Here is a 14,153-nt window from a genome sequence, read left to right as displayed (position 1 = left end):
TAACCCGACCAACTCGTTCGCACTACGTCCTCATCTCGTCCCTAGTGCGTGTGTACTCGCGTCCTGGCCCGACTGCTATGAATACCGAGCGCGTTGTAGCCAGTCCTCATTCAAGTTCACGGCTCCGAGCTGTACACATCTACAATACAATCTCCGATCATCATGCCTCCAAAGAGAAGTCTATTCAGAAAGACAGGGCGAGCGAAATCAAGCACAAATAGCCCTGCTGAAGGCCATGCAGATCCCCCTGAAGTTGCTGAGACTATTGAGCCTGCCCATGAAGGTCCAATTCAAGAGAGGGAGATGGAGAGAGCTGTATCCCCTGGAGCCTCTGATGCCTCCAAGTCAGATGGGGATGTTGGAGAACGGGATGGACGGGATAAAATTTTGAGCAGGCTCAAAGTTCTAGAGCACCCTCCCCGTCCGAGCCCGTCCATGAAGTTCGTAAAAAGACTGTAAATAGTTGCTACTACGTCCACTACGTTCATACACAGTTGGAGCCCGTTTGACAACATTTTCATGAACGTATTGAGAACTAGTTTGGTGTGATGGGGGTATTAATGATGATGTCACAGGTGCCTCCATTATGACATCATAAATCGACAAGTACAAAACTTCATCCGATCAAGATGAAATTTCTTGAGCGTCAGGGGGGCATAAATTGGTGGAGAGAAAAAAAAAAATGTCATCGGTCACGTGGTTTGACCGCCATCTTGGAAAAACCGAAAACAATTTCACCTCTATATCTCCGAAAGCACTGCATAGAAAAATTGAGACATGGCTCATTTTAAAGAACTCTCCGTGTGGAATAACATCTGTTAATGATGATGTCATAGATGCCTCCATTATGAAGTCATAATTCGACAAGTAAAAAACTTCATCCGATCAAGATGAAATATCTTGAGCATAATCTAGGGATAAATTGGTGGGGAAAGAAATAGTGATGACGTCATCGGTCACGTGGTTCGGCCGCCATATTTGTTTTAACACAAAAGCCTTAAAAACCAATGAAAATACATCCTGGCGAGGGTCTGCAATCTGATTGCTCTTTCTAGTTTACACTGCATTCCGCTCTTCCATGATCCTCAATATCCTCAGTAAAAAAAGAAAATCGGTGTTCTTTGGTGTTGCTTGTCTTTGTTCTGAGGGAAGAATGTCAACCTTGGTTGCCCTCTTACTTTCCTGTTATTTTTCTTTCATTAACTCTGATTGTATTTTTATATCGTTTCATTTGAGAGCAGAACAATTTTAGTTAAGGTTGTCAAATGGTGTATAATAATATTTTATTATTTTGTTATTTTTATTGTTGTTATTGCTATTATATTGGTATTTTTGCAACATAGTTGTTTGATTATTCTCTCTGCTCCCTATTTTAATTATAATTCTACTTCTGTAAGAAAAAGTATGCTAAATTTGGCCATTTTAATGCATGATGATTGAGGTCGTGTGCTTTTATTTTTTACGCCGCACACGAAGCACAAAGCGCAGTTGAGCAATTGGTTCATTCAGTCAGTTTATGATCAAGGAACTACTTAACTGCAATTGAATTTTATATTTTGACCACAAGAACATAAATCGGCCATTTGATCCATAATTGCTGTGTGGCACTCCCAAATTAATTGTCACTGCACATACATGTAAAAAGTCTATTTCTTGGTGTTTCTTCCTCCAAGTGTCCTTCTGTTGTATCCCTCTACCCTGCTGTTGGTGTATTTCCCATCTTTCCACTGTATTCATGTGTTTATGGCTTTGCTTATTTATGAATTAATCTTGTATCTTGCAACAATCTTCTTGATGCATTGATGAGGTCTAAATAATCCACTTTAGATTGGGTGACCCAACTTGTTGCTGATAAAAGTGCACTGCAAATGTCATGTAACTATGTTTTTGTTCACCATTGATGTGAAATTGCTATTGTGCTATTGAGGTGGCGGTCAGTTAATATAGTTTTGTGCAGCACGTTTTCAAAACTCTCATGATCCATTTTTCAGGTTCATCCAGTGACAGAAAAACCTGAAGAGGACAGAGAGATGCCACCTTATGATGAAGCCACACAAGGATTAATTGATGGTAAGACTGCTACAAGAAAGATGATTGTGTGAAAGATAATGTTCATTGTGTAGCCAATGACTATCATTGTGACCTTGCTTTGTGATTCCACATTATCACCACTACCCTTTATCCACACATGTTATATGATGTCATCATGTTTACTGATGTTGATCTGGAGAAAGCATTCGATAGGGTTCCACGTGAAGTAGTGACATGGGCATTGAGGAAGTGAGGAGTGGAGGAATGGTTGATCAGAGTAGTGATGGCAATGTACAAAAGAGCACGCACAGCTGTAAGGACGAAGGACGGGAGCAGTGGTGAGTTTGAGGTGAAGGTGGGAGTGCATCAGGGGTCGATACCAAGTCCACTACTTTTTGTAGCTGTGATGGAGGTGCTGGCTCGGAACGTAAAGGAGGGTTTACTGTGGGAGTTGTTGTATGCAGATGATCTGGTGTTGATTGCGGAAAGTATGGATGGACTGAAGGAGAAGATGAACAAGTGTAAGGAATGTATGGAGACAAAAGGTATGAAGGTGAATGTCGGAAAAACGAAGGCGACGTCAAGTGGTAAAGCATGTGGTGAGGTGGAAAGAACTGGGAAGTGGCCGTGTGCTGTGTGCAGGAAGGGTGTCGGAGTGAATTCCATTCAATGTACAATGTGTGCTGAGTGGGTTCATCAAAAATGTAGTGGTTTGAGAGGGTCATTAACCAGTGTGGCGGCTACATTCAAGTGTAAGGTGTGCACAGAGGGAGCTGCAGATTGAGAAAATGTTGAGTTGGATCTTTGAGACGGCGTGAAGCTGGAAGGAGTGAAAACATTTTGTTACCTAGGAGACATGCTGAATGAAGAAGGTGGATCAGACTCGGCAACGGTTGCTAGATTGAGATGTGCATGGAAGAAGTTTCGGGAACTGAGTGGCGTGCTGACGAGGAGGGGAGTGTCGTTGAAGCTGAAGGGAAAGGTGTATGCTGCATGTGTGAGAAGTGTTATGATTTATGGGAGCGAGACATGGGTAATGAATGTAGACCAGCAACGAAGGCTGGAAAGGGTGGAAATGAGAATGGTTCGGTGGATGTGTGGAGTATCGTTGAGAGAGAGGAAGACAAATGATGAATTGCGAAAGATGCTGGGAATAGAGCCTGTGATGGATGCTGTGGAGAGAAACTGTTTGAGATGGTTTGGTCATGTGTTGAGGAAGGATGAAAGTGACTGGTTGAGAAGAGTGATGGAAATGAATGTAGAAAGATGTAGAGGACGGGGAAGACTGAGAAAGACTTGGCTGAAGATGGTCGAAGAAGAAATGCGGGCAAGGGGGTTAACAAGGGAAGATGCAGAAAATAGGGCAAAATGGAGAAGATTGTCATGGGGACCGCAAGGCTTACCCCCGCTCTTGCAGGGAAAATGGCCTTAAAATGCATGTTGTTTGTTGTTGTATCATGTTTATTGAAGATTTAGAAGGCTTTTGTCATCTTTTAGCCTTTTTTATTCTGTTAGCATTGTTTTTCTTTTAGATAATTTGCATGAGCCTTGACTAAAAGCATAAATACAATCAGCATATGGATGTACATTAATACCACCAGTGATAAAACGATTATTTTAAGCCATAATAAATTTGAGTATATATATTTTTAATGGTGATCAAGGTTTATGGGGAAGCTTGCACATAATATTACATTCAGAACAGGCAGTTTGATGTGATTTGCAATGATGTAAGTTGACAATGGACAAGTCAACATGCAGGTATGTTAGAATTGAACCTGGGATACCAACATCATGAGCTGTGTGCTTTAATAACAACCCCAAATGGACTAATCTAAATATTATTGCCAATGCCTGTGGTCTTGTAACTCTTGAGATCATCTTAAAACCATATAGCCGGCAGAGAGCAGAACTCATATGGAAACTACAAAATCATCCCAAACTTTCTGACACTTCCTTCTGATGTGTAATTTATTGAATCAAATTGAAATCAAGATCAAATTGTAATTTATTTTAAGCATTTAATGTTATATAAATACTTGGTAAGTAGTACGATTTGACAAGGTGCATAAGATAAGCTTTCATTCCAGGTAGTAGGATAACTCTAACTTGAAGGGAAAGTAAACTCAAAATTTTAAAAATGAGATTTACAAAATCTGATTATCAAACTTTTCACTTCATATCCTTGGTAAGAATATATTTCATTATTTGAAATTTGCAATGTATGACAAAAAAAACTTATCGCTGCTGAAGCTTACACATTTCTGAGCTGTTATCTATCTATAATTCCAGTAATCTCTGTGTGTGTGTCTGTATGCGACCGCTGTTTCTCGACAACTACCGGTCCAATATACTTGAAACTTGCCAGGTATATTGCTGGGGACCCGAGGATGTGCCTTTTCAAGGTTTGAAATTAATCGGACAAGTGGTTACCGAGCTATGTCCAAAAAACGATTCAACCAATCAGAGAGCAGCGAGCTATCACGTGTGCCGAACGTGGCGAACAGACTCTGCCTCGGACGGCACATTTGAGAGCGTATTCATTTATTTCACGTTGGCAAACTATGTTGGCGTTAAACTATGTTTTACAACTAATTAAAACTAATTTGCGATTCATTCGCTTTCCTGCGCGTTTGTGCACGCTATGGCGATTTCTTTACCAAACTCCGCAAGCCGTTCGCTTTGGACCAAACCATTTCATGTAAATAGAGGGGGGGGGGGGGATTGTCACCGTACTCGCAAGCCGTTCGCTTTGGACCAAACCATTTCATGTAAATAGAGGGGGGGGATTGTCACCGTACTCGCAAGCCGTTCACTTTGGACCAAACCATTTCATGTAAATAGAGGGGGGGGATTGTCACCGTACTCGCAAGCCGTTCGCTTTGGCTTTGCGAATGGACCAAACCATTTCATGTAAATAGAGGGGGGGGGATATAATTTTAGATATATATATAGTACGGGCATGCCCTAGTACTATACAATGCAAAGCAAGGAGCTTTGACACAGGAGACCATTTGGCCCATCATGCCTTTGCTACATTAACACTACATGAACCCATTCTATAATTTTATAGGCTTAATTTCATTGGGAAGGAAGGGAGGGAGTAAGGTGGAGGTTATAAGGGAATAGGGGAGTGGGGGAGGTTCGAGGGAGAAGGAAAATAGTGGGGAAGGTACAGAAACACCACCAGGCTTATGTGTTTGTTGATCTGGAGAAAGCATTCGATCGGGTTCCACGCGAAGTAGTGAGATGGGCATTGAGGAAGTTAGGAGTGGAGGAATGGTTGATCAGAGTGGTGATGGCAATGTACGAGAGAGAGCGCACAGCTGTAAGGACGAAGGACAGGAAGTTTGAGGTGAAGGTGGGAGTGCGTCAGGGGGCGGTACTAAGTCAACTACTATTTGGAGCTGTGATAGAGGTGCTGGCTTGGAATGTAAAGGAGGGTTTACTGTGGGAGTTGTTGTATGCAGATGATCTGGTGTTGATTGCGGAAAGTATGGATGGACTGAAGGAGAAGATGAACAAGTGGAAGGAATGTATGGAGACAAAAGGTCTGAAGGCGAATATCAGAAAAACGAAGGTGATGGCAGGTGGTAAAGCATGTGGTGAGGTGGAAAGAACTGGGAAGTGGCCGTGTGCTGTGTGCAGGAAGGGTGTCGGAGTGAACTCCATTCAATGTACAAAGTGTGCTGAGTGGGTTCATCAAAAATGTAGTGGTCTGAGAGGGTCATTAACCAGTGTGGCAGCTACAGCTCGGATAAAAGGAAAACCAGGAAGAACAAGTAATTTATTTACAGTTTGTACAAGAAGGAGAAGAGGAAACGAAAGGAATATACAAGATAGGAAGAGGAAGAAGCAGTTACACAGGGCAGCCTTAAAACAGTCTTATTCTTAATACCCAGGACAAACATACACACTCACACGGGGATTGTAGATGGTGGATGGGAGGTCTGGCGATGGGGTCCAGGCTCCGGTCGGCTCCAGTCCAGGCTCCGGTCCAGCGGGCGAAACCAGGCAGGCAGCTCCGCGCGTAGTTGGAACGCGACCGGACAATTTATATAACGGGGGGAAGCTGGTACGCTGCGTACGTAATATGTGCACTATACAAAGGCGCCAAACGCCCCCTCTCCAATGTACTCCTTTGGTAAGGTCCTCCTTTCATCAGTGCCACTGCACGAGTCCTTTCAATGCAACGCGCGTTCTCCCAGTAAGTCAAATGCTCTCTCTCCCATCAGTAAGTAAGTTCTCATCAAGCGCGCCGTATATCTCATAAGTCGGTCCTTGCAATCACGACAGTCCTACGTGCAGTGCTGTAAAAGGGCTTTGCGTTCGCTTTAATAACTCACCAAGCGATCACTCCGCGAACCCCAAAGCCACGCCTGTCGGCGATCCTACCTCAGCCCTGGTTGGCTGGGCCTCACTTACCGGCCACGCCCTGATGGTGAGTTGACGTGGCCACACGTTCTTCCTGGCGTTCCGCCCCCTTTCTCCGGCCTAACCTCGTGGCTTATGGCGGCGTTTGAGCGAGCTCCAGCTCAAGGCAGCGAACGCTGCTAACAAAGGCGCGTAACAAATTGGGAGGGCCATGGGCAGACTGGAGGGCGCGTAATGGCGTCGCTTGGAGAGGGAGGCTGCAAAATGAACAGAATGGGCCTACTTCTTATTTGATTGACACAACGCAGATTCAACTGTTGGAAACACGGCCTTACCTATACACATACTAATAATAATAATAATAATAATAATAATTCATTTATTTTGTATAGCGCTTTTCCAGAAGCCCAAAGGCGCTTTGACAGAGTGGCAAACATAATGCATAACAATACATGAAAACAACAATTGCAAAAAGACAAGAATCAATAGGGAAATATTTAAAGCAAAAGGAGGGAGAAGGAGAAGAGATAGTCAGGGGTTAAATGCTGTGGGTTGAATGTTGAATGCAGTGTTGAACAGGTGGGTCTTTAGTGATGTTTTGAATGTGGTGAGTGAGGAGGAGTCTCTGATGGTGTGAGGTAGTGAGTTCCAGAGGGTGGGAGCAGCGATGGAGAAGGCCCTGTCCCCCCAGGATCTGAATTTGGTCCGGATGGAGGGGGTCAGGAGGTTGGTACCAGCAGAGCGGAGGTTGCGGGTGGGAGTGTGTCTGGAGAGGAGGTCAGCCAGGTAGGATGGGGCCAGGTTATGGAGGGCTTTGTATGTCAAGAGGAGGATTTTGTACTGGATTCTCTGGGGGATGGGGAGCCAGTGAAGCTTGTAAAGGACGGGGGTGATGTGGTCACGGGTCCGGGAATGGGTGAGTAGACGGGCAGCGGAGTTCTGAATGTATTGGAGTTTGTTGGTGATTTTTGAGGGTGAACCATAGAGGAGGCTATTGCAGTAGTCCAGACGGGAGGTGATGAAGGCGTGGATGAGGGTTTCTGCAGCCGTGGAGGAGAGGGATGAGCGGAGACGGGCAATGTTTTTCAGGTGAAAGAAGGCTGACTTTGTGATCTGTTTAGTGTATTTGTCGAAGGAAAGGGTTTGGTCAAAGATAACGCCAAGATTCCGGATGTGAGGGGAGGTGGATACTGGGATACCGTCGATGTTGAGGGCAAAGTTATGGGTGGATTTTGTGAGCGTTTTTGGGCCAATGATGATTATTTCAGATTTATCACAGTTAAGCTTGAGGAAGTTGATTTGAAGCCAGGATTTTATTTCAGTGATGCAGTTTGTCAGGATAGAGTGGGTGTCGGTGGAGACGGACTTGGTGGAGATGAAAAGCTGGATGTCATCGGCGAAGCAGTGGAATTGGAGACCATGACGGCGGATTAAGTGACCGAGCGGGGACAGGTAAAGGATGAAGAGGAGGGGGCCAAGAACTGAACCTTGGGGGACACCTTGGGGGAGGGGAGCAGTGGGGGATTTGCAGTTATTGATGGAGATGAACTGGCATCTGTCAGAGAGGTATGATTTAATCCAAGAGAGGGCAGTGCCGGTAACGTTAAAGGTGGATTCAAGTCGGGTGAGGAGGATAGTGTGATCGATGGTGTCAAAGGCAGCGCTGAGGTCGAGGAGGACGAGAATGTTGAGGTTGCCAGCGTCAGAGGAGAGGAGAAGGTCGTTGGTGATTTTGAGGAGAGCAGTTTCAGTACTGTGGTTGGAGCGGAATCCGGATTGGAATGTTTCATACAGGTTATTGGCAGAGAGATGATGTTTGAGTTGAGTGGCTACAGCGCGTTCCAAAACTTTTGACAGAAAGGGTAGGTTGGAGATGGGTCTGAAGTTGTTTAGGGTGTCAGGGTTTAGACCAGGTTTTTTTAGAATGGGGGTAACAGCAGCAATTTTGAGGGAAGGTGGGACGATGCCTGTAGACAGGGAGGAGTTTATTGTTGCAATGATAAGTGGAGAGAGAGCAGGGAGGGAGGCTTTGACAAAGCTGGAGGGGATGGGGTCAAGAGTGCAGGTGGCAGTTTTCATTCCTATGAGGAGTTCAGAGAGGTCAGTAGGGGAGATTGCGGAGAACCGAGACAGGGGATGGCAGGACAAGGGGGGGCAGGTGGTTGGAGGGGGAGCGGGTGCGGCGGTGGTCAAGCTGTTGTAGATGTTGTCAATTTTGCGTTGGAAGAAAGAGAGGAAGGAGATGCAGTTGTCTACTGTGAATGACTGGGTGGTGGTGTTCAGGGGGCGGAGGAGTTTGTTTATTGTCGAGAAGAGTGCTTTTGGGTTTCCGGAGCCAGAGTGGATAATTTGAGAGTAGTAGGCAGAGCGGGCGCGGGAGAGGGCATCTTTGTAGTGTTGTATGTGGTCCTTGTAGGCTTGGGAGTGAACTGTGAGACCCGTTTTATTGCGGAGTCTTTCAAGTTGGCGAGCGCGAGTTTTCATCAGGTGGAGTTCAGGGGTAAACCAGGGAGCAGAATGGGTGAAAGAAACTGTTTTGGTTTTTACAGGCGCAAGCTGGTCAAGGCAGGAGGAGAGAGTGTGGTTGTAGTAGTCAGTGAGGTCGGAAGGGGTGTGGAGGTCAATGAAGGGAGAAGTGGACATTTTTTCAGAGAGGGTGGATGAGAATGAGGTAGGTGAAAGAGCGTTTAGCTTACGGAAGTTGATTGTGCGATAATGCCTTGGTGTTGGGGCGGGGATGTTGATGGTCAGATTGATGGCTAAGTGGTCAGAGAGGGTGAGGTCGGAGCCATAGAGATGGTGCAAATTTAATCCAGTGGAGCAGACAAGGTCCAAAATGTGACCACGGTTATGGGTAGGAAAGTTGACATGTTGAGTGAGGTTAAAGCAGGTGAGTAAATCAGTGAAGTCAGTGGTTATTGTGGAGTCAGTGGAGTCCATGTGGATATTGAAATCACCAAGGAGGAGGATTGAGGGGGAGAGGGAACATAGCTGGGTCAGAAAGTAGGAGAAGTCAGACAGGAATGATGGGTGTGGTTTGGGAGGGCGGTAGACGACAGCCATGACTGACTGCGTGTGACCAGAGAGTTTTAAAGCCAGGTGTTCAAATGATGGAGCAGATGAGATGGAGATGAGGTTGGTCTTGATGTCTTGACGGTGGATAACGGCAATTCCACCACCTCGGCCCTCCGAGCGTGGTTTATTGACGTAGGAATATCCATTGGGTGTGGTGAGGTTAAGTGTGTAGTAGTCCAGAGGTTGTTGCCAGGTTTCGGTGAGACAGAGAAAGTCCAGAAAGTCCAATGAAATAACTGAAGTCCTATGGTGGCCGACGTGTTGCTTGTGGCCTAACTATGGGGTGCAACCTTTAACCTTTTAATAATGTCATATATTGTCCAATAGTGTGGGTTCTCAAAACCGCAACTATCTATATATATATATAGCACGCACTATATATATATATATAGTGAATATATATAGATACTATCTATATATATATATATATATAACTAGATTGTTGTGCACGCACAACTATCTATGTATATATATATATATATATATATACACATACATACATACATACATACTAGCTTACTGCTAGCGTCGTTACTGAGGAACGGGCTTATTTTAGCTGAGGCGAATGACTGTACCTGAGCTGCTGTGTTGTCATGATTTACACCAATCGTAATACAAACAATTACTTTGCACAAATGTATTTGTTGTGTTTGTGATATTACATTTTTATAGGCAATTTTGGTTGAAGATTTAGGTTGAATGTTTTTTTTTTCAAGAAAGAACCCCTCAGCACACACATAGGGGAGGGGTAGGTGCAGACTGTGAGTTTGGGACGATTACACCTCACCACCACATAATTCAAAACATCTCACCACCAAGTAATTCAAAACACCTCACCACCAAGTAATTTAAAACACCTCACAGCCATAAAACACAAAATAAAAACACCTCACCACCACAAAATTAAAAACACCTCACCACCACGAAATTGAAAACACCTCACAGCCATCAAACACGTAATAAAAACACCCCATAGCCATCAAACACGTAATAAAAACACCACAGCCATCAAACACGTAATAAAAATACCTTACCACCACAAAATTAAAAACACCTCACAGCCATAAAACACGTAATAAAAACACGTAATAAAAACACCTCACCACCACAAAATTAAAAACACCTCACAGCCATAAAACACGAAATAAAACACCTCACAGCCATAAAACACGTAATAAAAACACCTCACCACCACAAAATTAAAAACACCTCACAGCCATAAAACACGTAAAAAAAACACGTCACAGCCACGAAATTCAAAACACCTCACCACCACGTCATTTAAAAACACCTCACCACCAAGTAATTCAAAACACCTCACCACCACGTAATTCAAAACACCTCACCACCACGTAATTATAAATACCTCACCACCACGTAAATCAAAACACCTCACCACCATGTGATTTAAAAACACCTCACCACCATGTGATTTAAAAACACCTCACCACCATGTGATTTAAAAACACCTCACCACCATCTGATTTAAAAACACCTCACCACAACGTCATTTAAAAACACCTCACCACCACATAATTCAAAATACCTCACCACCACGTGATTCAAAACCATCACAACGTTATTAAAAACACTTCACAACCACGGAAACAAAAGTTTGAGGGAGTCGTTAAGTGACAACAGACACTGCCCAGATGTGTAGATATAAAGATAAATGACTGTACCCGAGTTGCCGTTTTGTCATGGTTTAAACCAATCATAATTTCAAAAAATTATTTTGCACAAATGTATTTGTAATATACATGATATCACATTTTATAAACAATTGAAGTTGAAAAATGAAATTTTCCCATAAAAATTCTAAAAAAGAAGAAGAAATTGTAAAATTTTTCAAAAATAAATACCCTTAGGACATACCGACGGGAGAGATATGTGCATACCAGAAGTTTGGTACGATTTCACAAAAGTTTGAGAAAGTAGTTCAGTGACAAGACAACACAAGACAACACTACACAGGACAGATGCTGCACAGATATATATATATATATATATATATATATATATATATATATATATATATATATATATATATATATATTATATATATATATATATATATATATATGTGTGTATATATATATATGTATATATATATATATATATATATATATATATATATATATATATATATATACATATATGTATATATATATGTATATTATATATATATGTGTATATATATGTATATATATATATATATATATGTATATATATATGTATATATATATGTATATATATATGTATATATATGTGTATTATATATATATATATATATATATATATATATATATATATATATATATATAGATAGATATACTGTGTATATATATATATATACTCAAAGGCAAAAGTTATTGTGACACACAAACAACAAACAGAATCAGTGTTAAACTTTTACTGCCGCGAATGAAATGTTATTACATGGAAAGACAAATGTTTCAAGGTATGGTAACGATCAACAGTCCATAAGAACAGTGCACCTGGCATATGCAAATGAGCCACAACACAAGAGGGGGTTCACAAGCAAGTTCACACAGTCAGTAGCGAGTGTGTCCACCTTGTGCATTGATGCAGGCCTGGCACCTTCACCTCATTGAGGCCACTAAACGTTGATGAAAGTCTTTGGGAAGATCATTCCATATCCGAGGAAGGATTTGGTGGAGTTCCTGCAGCGTTTTTGGAGGATTCGGATGACGTCGTAAACGTCGCTCCATTTCATCCCAGACATGTTCAATGGGTGACAAATCAGGGGATCTTGCAGGCCAGGGTAACACATTAACATTGTTCTGATTAAGATACTGCTGTACAACTCGAGCAACGTGTGGTCTGGCGTTATCGTGTTGAAACGTCACTCTAGGGCCGTTCTGTTGCAAAAACGGTAAAGCGGCCATTTGCAAAATCTCGTCTCGGTACCTCACAGCATTCAAGTTCCCCTCAATCACAATCATTGGCGTTCTTGCTGCAGCTGTTATCCCACCCCAGATCATAACGCCCCCACCTCCAAAACGATCCCCTTCCAGAACACATGGCCTGATGTAACGTTCACCTGTGCACCTGTAGACACGTGTCCTACCGTCAGCTCGGTGAAGCTGTGCCAAATGGTGTTTCTATGGACGTTGAATCGATGAGCAACATCACGCTGCGAGGTACCAGACCGAAGCATACCTATAGCTCTCCATCTGTCATTTTCCCCGAGGCGTGGCATGTCAAACTTATTCCAGAACGATGAATAGAGGTGTTTTTCTGACTTCTTAAGACTGCATTGAGTGGAAATGATAAGCGTCTGATTGTCTGGCCTTTTAAAGTGAACATTGCTGGCCATTTTTCTCGAATATGTCATGCTTTTTTTTTTTCTTTTTTTTTTGTATACAAGATCGAGGCTCGTGAAAGAGCGAACATTAATCACACAGAAAGACAAACCGACACATAAAACATATAACATCGGGAGCGGTAGACAAGATGGGGAGAGAGGGGGAAGGACACAAACACAACATTTGAGAGCAGGGACCGAGAGACATGGAGACATCGAGAGATCTGAGAGAGGGCGAGGGCTTTGGGGGGGGGGGGGCATGGGAAGGGGGCGGTGGGAGAGGTATAAAACATATGGACACTGCCAGGACTTCCAGGAAAGAAGTTGGAATTTCAAACAAGGTGGATCTGGGGTGAATTAGCGGGGGTAGAAAAGATCAAGGTTTTGGATGGGGGAAGATAAGAGATGGTGGTGAACAGCTGTTTTAAAGACCTGGAGGGAGGAGTGGGATTGAAGGGAGTGAGGGAGTTTGTTCCAGAGGCGGGAGAAAAGAGGAAATTAAAGAGTGAAGGTGAGCAGAGAGCCGAGATTTCGGCAGTTTAACCATCAGAGGGTTGCTGGCAGATCTTGTGCGACCTGTAGGAATATTTGGGGGACAGAGCACAGAGAGAGCTGGGGGTGCAAGGCCGGAGAGGAGTCGGTAGAAGACAGAAAGACCACCTACCTGCCTGCGGTGAGTGAGTGAAAGGCCCTCAGAGATAGCTTCATCGCGGGAGATTCCAATAATTCTGAAAGCTTTGGTTTCAACAGCGTGAAGCCGAGCTAGGTGTGAGGCAGGAGCACCGGCCCATAGGGGAGAACAGTATTCCATTGAGCTGCGGATGAAAGCCTTGTATGTGGTGAGGAGCTCAGGTGTGCCGAGGAAGGACTTCGCACGACGGAGGATGCCCAGTCGGCGACTGGCTTTGGAGGCCAGCTTGGAAATGTGGTTTTCCCAAGAATGATGGTATGCTTCTTGCAAATTTCATGCAATTCGAACAACAACTGCTTGGTTGCGTTTCTTTGACCATTTTAACACACTCTTTCTCTGGTTCAAATCCCAAAATTCATTCACAAGATTACCAATGAAAAAATTCCATGTCACACTAACTTTTGCCTCTGAGTATATTGTTGCGAATATGGAATTTGGCCTCCATATCCGCTTGTAAATATTCCCCTATTTCCCCAATACTCCCCAACTATCCCCAATCCCCCATTCCCTAGTCCCATTGTCTGTAAACAACACTCTGTAGAACCGACCTTCCCCTTTTTCCCCCATTAAATGTCGTGCCCAGGTCCACCGCATCTCACGTAGACAACTTTCGGACATCTTGCTAGTTATTCTTAGTCTGTGTCAGTTAAGGAC

General features: G+C 43.5%; 1 protein-coding gene across 3 annotated transcripts in view; it reads left to right on the top strand.

Moving 5' to 3' along the window:
* The window catches only part of PRKCSH (PRKCSH beta subunit of glucosidase II), a 306,309-nt gene that overhangs the window by 101,111 nt on the left and 191,045 nt on the right, over positions 1–14,153 (top strand). For all 3 annotated transcript variants that reach the window (XR_013622808.1, XM_068114189.2, XM_068114202.2), the window contains one exon: positions 1,992–2,070. Coding sequence is in view for 2 of the 3 variants with exons in the window: in XM_068114189.2 (XP_067970290.2) it covers positions 1,992–2,070 (79 nt within the window). In the remaining variant the exon portion in view is untranslated. The remainder of the gene's footprint in view (positions 1–1,991; positions 2,071–14,153) is intronic.

The sequence above is a fragment of the Myxine glutinosa genome, chromosome 1 (assembly GCF_964187855.1).
Source record: "Myxine glutinosa chromosome 1, kmMyxGlut1.1, whole genome shotgun sequence".
Lineage (NCBI taxonomy): Eukaryota > Metazoa > Chordata > Myxini > Myxiniformes > Myxinidae > Myxine > Myxine glutinosa.
The sequence above is the reverse complement of the archived record's forward strand: the minus strand, read 5'-3'. Positions and strand labels throughout refer to the sequence as shown.